At 51.4% G+C, this 7,556-nt stretch overlaps 1 protein-coding gene across 1 annotated transcript in view; it reads left to right on the top strand.

Annotated features, from left to right (window-relative positions):
• Positions 1 to 4,444, top strand: part of ANKRD50 (ankyrin repeat domain 50) — a gene marked incomplete at its 5' end in the record, with an annotated part of 56,106 nt that extends 51,662 nt beyond the window's left edge. The window contains 3 exons of the mRNA XM_021718341.1: positions 137 to 418; positions 3,569 to 3,670; positions 4,276 to 4,444. Of these exons, the coding sequence (XP_021574016.1) occupies positions 137 to 418; positions 3,569 to 3,670; positions 4,276 to 4,444 (553 nt within the window). The remainder of the gene's footprint in view (positions 1 to 136; positions 419 to 3,568; positions 3,671 to 4,275) is intronic.
• Positions 4,445 to 7,556: the final 3,112 nt, after the last annotated feature.

Below are 7,556 nucleotides of genomic sequence, written 5' to 3'. Positions count from 1 at the left end.
GGGGGGGGGGGGGGGGGCGGGGTGCCGGAGGGATTCGCCCCCAGCTGGACATTTCTTACATCCCATCCTCACGCCCTGCCCCGACCCGTCTCGGGGACCCTCCTCCCAGTGCCCAGCCTCCATGCTGTCTGCCAAGTCTCAGCGATGGCGACGGACCATCCCGCCGCGGGGCTCTGGCCTTGTCCTCGTCCGTCCCCTCGGTGGTCTCTCCATCAGCGGCCACCCATTACCTTTTCCAAAACCCGCTCTGCCGTGGCTCCTCCTCTCCTAAAACTGGATGCAACTGCAGCATGCACCAAGCTACTTACAGAGGCGGTCCTTCCAGATGCTTCCTCCCCCGGGCCGCCAGCCCCGACCTGACAGCACCGAGCCCTCTGCTCAGGTCCCCGCAGGAAGACTCGCCCCTGCTGGAACTCAGGTGCTCTGCTCGCTCCTGGCTGCTTCGCTGGGGTCCACAGAGACCTCTGTCCGCCTCCCAGCGGGGACATTTTCTTTTCAATTCCCGTTGCAATCTGTCTTGCCTCGCCTGGTCTTGTTCTGCTGTGAGCCACACAGATCGCCTCCTCTCCTCCCACGTAAGCCCCATTCAGATGGAAATCGCGTCTCCCTCATCTGGGTGTCTCTCAGGTTGTCTCTTACATGGGGAGTGTTCAATGACTGTTCGCCAAGCTGCACTTTCTTTTCATTCAGAAACAGCTGTGTGGTCGTGAGAAACATTCAGATCCTTCTATTTCGGGCCGCTTGTTAAAGCTCCCTCTAGGCTTAGTCGTTCTCAGACAGGGACCCAACTCTCGGTGCAAAATAGTATATATTTTCTTCTCCCTGCTTTCCCATCTGTTCCACTCACCCTGTGTGTATTGAATGGAACAGGAAGGCAGAGCAATTATTCGTCACTGATTCATTTGAACATATGTGGCAGACTGCTTAATTGCTTTTAGCTGATACTCTGCCCTGACCTCTTTGTACTGGACACAATTCAGTTGAATTCAGTTGATTCTTTTAAGGAGAACTTAGTAGCTGTCACTGAAGTTACACACACACACACACACACACACACACACACACACACAACACACACACACACACACACACACACACACACGGCCTGTCCATGTGTCCTTCAGTGATCCAGCAAGCGTGGAGAAAGGGTAGTTTTCAGGCAAGCAAAAACAGTGAGTGGGCTGTGAGTCCCACTCCACGCCCTGCCATGACATCCCACCCTCTGCTGGGGCGGTCATGGCATCGGCATCTTCGGCCTCCGACTTGAGACCTGGTGATAATAACTCTGTCAACATCAGTTTTAATAGACGCTGAAGTGGAAACAGGTGGCTCCATGGGGGACATCACTCATTAAAAATAAAATTGGTAAAATAAAAGAAGAAAATATATACTGGGATGGAAAAGTTATACCCTTTTTTTTTTTTTAAAGAGTCAGAGTCTCACTCTGTCGCCCAGGTTAAAGGGCAGTGGCACGCTCACGGCCACCGCAGCCTCAACCTGCTGGGTTCGGGTGATCCTACCTCTTCAGCTTTCCAAGTAGCTGCAACAACGGGCGCATGCTACCACACCTTGATAATTTTGTGGTTTATTACAGAGACAAGATCTCACCAAGTTTCCCAGGCTTGTCTCAAACCCCTGAGCTTAGGCAATCCTCTTACCTCGGCTTCCCAAAGTGCTGGGATGACAGGCTTGAGCCATTAAGCCTTGTGGCCAAAGAAGGTATACTCTTACCCAAAAAAAGAGAGGCCCTAGAAGAAAACAAGATGAAATGACAAGAAACAATCAATAAAGACTATCATTTTTGCCTTATTTTAAGGTTCCAGACTATATTTCATTTTATCGGCTAGGTTAAAAATCCCAGTGGGGTCTCCAGAATGCTAGGTCAGACCTGCCTCGGGGGTGGTGCGATTGGTGCCACACAAGAGATGAAACGGATTGTCAGGGTGGAAAATACAGCTTATTTAGAAAGTAAATTGGAGCAAGAGGAGGTTCGCCTCCCCAAGGTAGGGTAGGGACTACAGCTAGAAAACATGGCGGCCACGGCTCAAAGAGACACAGGGACATACCAGAGCTCAGCAAAGTAATGGTGAAGGCTGATAGAGGTTGAGTGCTTTTAAACCTTCCCTTCGATGAGCAGGTCATCAAGGTGAATGGGTGGTGGTCTGTCCCACATTATCACAGAGGGCAGGTAAGCCCAGGTACTGACCTCAGGTGATGGCCGCAGGCAGATGGGTGGGCCAGTCACATGATGGCTGCCATGGTGGGGTTTATTTGTGTCAGGCAGGTCACAAAGGGCTGATTAACTTGGGGCTTACGAGTGAAGACAAATACTGAAATAAAAAGACTAGGCAGTACAAAACAAGCTGGGGAGGGTTTGTAACACAGTTTTCAGTAGCTACGTCTGAGAAGCCGGTTCTGTCCTTGGCTAGTGATTGGAGGGTAAGTTAAGTGAACGACTGGGGAAGCATGATCAAGCTGCATGGTTTTGCAATGGCTTCTCATTGCATCTGTCAATTCCATCCTGGTCCTTTCATATTCTGGGCAAAAATAATTCGCTCTTCATTAAACTGTGAAATAAATTCTAGTCAAACATTTTAAATTTAATTTTCATTTGTATTTCTCATATTTATTACTTCTTTCTACTTAATTGTAGCCATAGTCACTGTCTAGGTGCTTCTTAATTGAGAATATATTCAGGGTCGATTGGACATTGAGAATGAATTGGTCGACCATGAGAACGGTTAGACTGGCCTCACTTAAACACGGAAGCACTCTATTTGGTCTTTCATCCTCTTGGTTCTAGTGCCTTTAATCTTTGTCATGGACAATCTGTGACTAACAGCACCTTTGTTTCAGTGCCAGAAACTTTCCATGGGAAGTGTGATTCATTTATTTAGTTAGTACATACATACTGAATACTGAATATCTACTAGTTTCCATGCTAGAAACTGATAAACAAGAAAAGCACGCCAGGCTTGGTGGCTCAGTCTGTCATCCCAGCACTTTGGGAGGCTGAGGTAAGGGGATGGCCTGAGCTGCGGGTTCGAGACCAGCCTGGGCCACTTGGCAAGACCTCGTCTCTACAATAAATCAAAAATTAGCTGGGCGTGGTAGTGCATGCCTGTGGTTCCGGCTACTTGGAAGGCTGAGGTGGAAGGACTGCCAGAACCCAGCAGATCGACACCGGGGTGGCCGTGAGCGTGCCACTGCGCTCCAGCCTGGGCCACGGAGGGAGACTCCAACTCAAAAAAACCAAAAAAAAACAAAAACAAAAAGAAAAGCACCATTTCGGCACCTAAGAGATTAATATTCTAACAGTCTCTTTTTAAAAAGCGAGAGTAGAAATACAACACAATAGAACCAGAATGTATGCTCTGTAAGAGCAGAGATGACTTCTTTCTGGCTCACAGCTGTATTTCCAGCAGTGCCTGGCATGAAGAAGGCGCTCACACTAAATCAATACATGAACGCTTTGAAGTAGTTCCTAGCCAGAGATGAGATCGCAAATATAGAAAGCTGGGGTGTGTTGTTTTTATGTAGCATCTTGGTTCTGCTCCCCGAATTGCAGAGGGGATAGCCAAGCTGTACGGAGGCAGAAACACTTAGCGGCCCTGTGGGACGCCGACCGCCCAGAATGCGGGCTGGTTGGGTCAGAATTCTTTGGCCCCAGGTGACGAAAAACAACTTTTGCCAGAATGAATGTATTGGGGGTATATGAGGCACTCACAGACTCTGTGGGAAAGGTGAGGAACTTGGCCTGGACATGGGCAGAGTTCGAGCTACCCCCGGTCCTAGGAAGAGGACGTACAGAAAGCGCCCAAAATACTGGTCTAGAGCATTGCTGCTGGGATGCACGAATGCCAAGAGGTTTCGTGGTCTTTGCCCCTCTGGTGACGTGCCAGTGAGGTCAGCCTGGGCTGTGCCTTCACCTCTTGGCTCGGAGAGGACAGAACACCTCGCCAACTTCCTGAAGACAGTATCTCATGAAGAGTACATCGTTCTCGAGAAGGAATCGGGGTGCTGTCAGGAGGAGAAATGGATGCTAGGAAAACCCAAATATAAAATGCCAACGTTGCTCTCTCTGTGAGCAGACTCATGCCAAAGACAGAGAGGGGTCTGGAATTTCACTGGCGAGCTTACACATCCACCTGCTGGAGTCTCAGAGATGCCAGCAGAAGACACATGACTTCTGGGCTCGAGACAAAGAACTGCGTTCCTCATAGCACAACAGGCAGCACACATTTCCTTGGAGCACGGCCTTTGCTCCCACCCCAGCCTCCAGTCGGACTTTGCATGTGCCGTGCTGGGCATCAGAGCTAAGGCACCCAGAGCCCAGGAAACCCTCGATCCTGTGAAGGGGTCGCTAGCAAACTCGCCCCAACTTGGCCCTGGAGAGAGCCTGAGCCACAAAGAGATGTCCCTCTGCCCTGGAAGCAGACACTAACCCTCGCAAGCCAGCGACTGCACAAGCATCTCTGAGAGGATAGTTGGGAATGAGAGACGGGCAGAGGCGTGAGAGACGGGGAGAACCGGCCCCCGACAAGATGAGAGGGTGAATTAAGTTGGGTCAAAGAACACGAACAGTTGAATAGCTGACTTGCATCTGAGATGGAGGAGAAAGCCAATGTCCAAAACTTTAGACTAAAGTTTAGGGAGACCAGAGCAGCGGCCCCCAGTGTTTTTGGCCTCAGAGACTGATTGGGTGGGCAATGGTCTTTCCATGAATGGGGGGAGGGGGGATGGATCGGGGATGACTGGAGCACATGACGTCTGTTGTGCCCTTTCTTTCTACGGTTGCACTGGGAGAGAGAACACAGCTTCCCATGAAGCAGAATCAGCGGGAGGCCTGAGCTTGTTTCCCTGCAACCTGAGGGTCTCATCTGGGGTGGGGGGAGACAGCAACGGTCCAAGTGTGTTGCTGACATCCAGTCTGCTCCGTGGTCTTGTGTTGGTTGCTGTCACTGCAGAAAACCCCAGTCCACAAAGAGGAGGTTGAAACGGAAGCCGGTTTTCCAGTGCCTTTGTGGCAATCTCAGGCTGTTCCGCGTTTTCATCCAAAACGCACGACGATTTGAAGCTGTCTCAAACAAACACACACCCCCCTGCATGTGCGATCTCAAGCAATCGACCCTCTCTTAGCACGGACAAAGTCGATTCATCGGGCTTACCCACAAATGGGTCATGATCCATTCCTGCCCAGGTCAGGGGTCTTTTGTGGGTGGGAAGTAACACTCAAACTCTTCTGAGAGCTGAGATGGGTGACAAGCGCCAGCTGGGAGAATGAAGTCCCCTGGCTCAGGCGCCTTCAAAATCTCTGCTAATGTTTGAAACGCAAGCTCCGCCAAAGTTCGCTCGTCGCCCCCATCATTCCAGTTTGACTTTCCACGGAACCACTGTATCCGCCAGCTTGACCACAGTTGTCGTTCTCCCCTGAGGTGACGGATTGCGTTTGATGAGCAGGTTGACCATGTCACACAAGGAAGCAAGTCTGGCGACCCATCCTGTGTCACCGAAGCGTGCTGCCGATGGTGGCTGTTTTTCTAAAAGAAATCTCTGGAGCGCCTCTCATACCTCAAAAACTCTGGCCACTGATCTTCCAGGTAGAGTCCGCCTTTAGAAAGTCAGCTCACTTCTTTGTAGAAGAGAAGACGTGTGCGCTCCGTGTCCGTCCCCTCACAGAGCTGCGTGAACAGACATGAGTTAAGGGCTTGCCCTTTCATGTGGTTGATCATTTTAATCACATCCTGCATGAAGGGAAGTTCAGGTGACTTTTTTCGGTGAGCCGGTGTTTCTCTGTGGATGACACAGTGTGTGGACCCACACTCAGAAGCGACCTCTGTGACCTGAGAAAGCCGTCCAGCCGTGGCCACCGTGCCGTCCGTGCATAGACCGACACAAAATGAGCAGTTCCGCTTTCCTGAGATGCCATCATTCAAAGACTTGAACGGCTCTGCAGCTGTGGTGTTGGTTGGCAACCAAAGGGCGCATAACATACCCTCACGCACATCCTCCTGGAAAATAAGTCGCACAGAAACAGGCGTCGTCGCCGTGTCAGCATCGGGAGATGCGTCAGCCTGGTGACTCATGAGTCACAGGCACCGGAGCCTGATGCTCGCTTTGGAGTCATCCTCAGCCCGGACTGCCCCTCGTTGCCGGTGTGGCTTGGGCTGGCGGATCACGGCAAGGACCGTTTGTGCCCCCTTCCGCCGGGCAGAGCTTGAACAATTGCAGGAATGCATCTGTGAAGCAGGGTGAAAGCATGAGAGGACCCGGCAGAGTGGGGTCTGGGACTCCACCACGCATTCGGCTTCGCCCAAAGCCTTAGTGAAAACGGACTCAGCCCCTGGCCCCGGGTCCGCGGGAGAGCCCTTGGCTCTGAGCCCGCACCAGTGAGCTGACCCTTGGCGCTAACTCCTAGCCCAGTGGCAGGGCCTTGCATGGGGCTCGGGCAGGGCAGGCTGTGGCCATGGTGCTCGAAGGCATCTTCCCCGCCGCGGCCGGCGTGTGCGACACAGACGTCCTCTCTGCCTGTGCTCACAGGCACTTCCTGGGGAGCAGAAGCCACACTCTGTCTCCTTGGCCCTGGCCTTTCCCTAGGGGCAGTGACAAGGTTACAAATGTGGGACGGGAACCAAGAGTGACACCCTCAAGCCTTGATGGGAGAAGGGCGTGGGCCTGGGATCTGCCTCTGCGGGAGACTTGGGGAGACAGGGCGTGGTTTCTGCTGGCCACATACGTCGGTCTGTTGAGGGTACGCGTCCGTTTAAAGATTGAAAGTCTGGCTGGGCTCGATAGCTCAGCCTGTAATCCCGCGCTTTGGGAGGCCGGGGTGAGTGGATTGCCTGAGCCCGCGGGTTCGAGACCCACCTGGGCAATTTGGCGAGACCTTATCTCTACAATAAACCAAAAAATTAGCCGGGCGTGGTAGTGCGCGCCTGTAATTCCGGCTACTTGGAAGACTGAGGCAGAAGGATCGCCGGAGCCCAGCGGGTCGAGGCTGCGGTGGCCGGGAGCGGCCACTGCCCTCCAGTCGGGACGACAGAGTGAGACTCCAACTCAAAAAAAAAAAGATTAAAAGTCTGAAGGTAAACTCTGTATGTTTAACATTTAAGCAGTCAGTGACTTAAGCACAGGGACTTACAGCAAGTAGCCCATGTGGGTGAGGGACTCTACCTAAGCCATTTTTGAAGTGATTTTAAGAGAAAGAAAAACTGCCAAGTCATTTGAAAATATGAGCGATAAAGAACTAGCGGGAATAGAAAACAAAACTTTATTTTTCGAGTGGAGTTTTTGTTTTTACTTTAAAGATGTGGGGTACAGTTCAGGGGTGGGTATGCAAATATTAATTAAGAAAACGGAACTTCTTAAGCCAGAAGTGCGCTGTCATTTGTAAAGTCACAGGCAACCTCCTTCTGAGGTACTTCCTCGTGCTTGCGTGTGGCCCTACTCAAGTCCTGAATGATTACTCATGACACCTCTTCATAGATAAAAGAAAAACTTGACTCTATTACACTTACAGCTGTTACTGACGATATATGTGAATCCAATACACCCCC

This window comes from Carlito syrichta, unplaced genomic scaffold (genome assembly GCF_000164805.1).
Source record: "Carlito syrichta isolate Samal-C Ts95f unplaced genomic scaffold, Tarsius_syrichta-2.0.1 Scaffold312104, whole genome shotgun sequence".
Lineage (NCBI taxonomy): Eukaryota > Metazoa > Chordata > Mammalia > Primates > Tarsiidae > Carlito > Carlito syrichta.
This window is presented reverse-complemented; position numbering and strand designations above follow the sequence as displayed.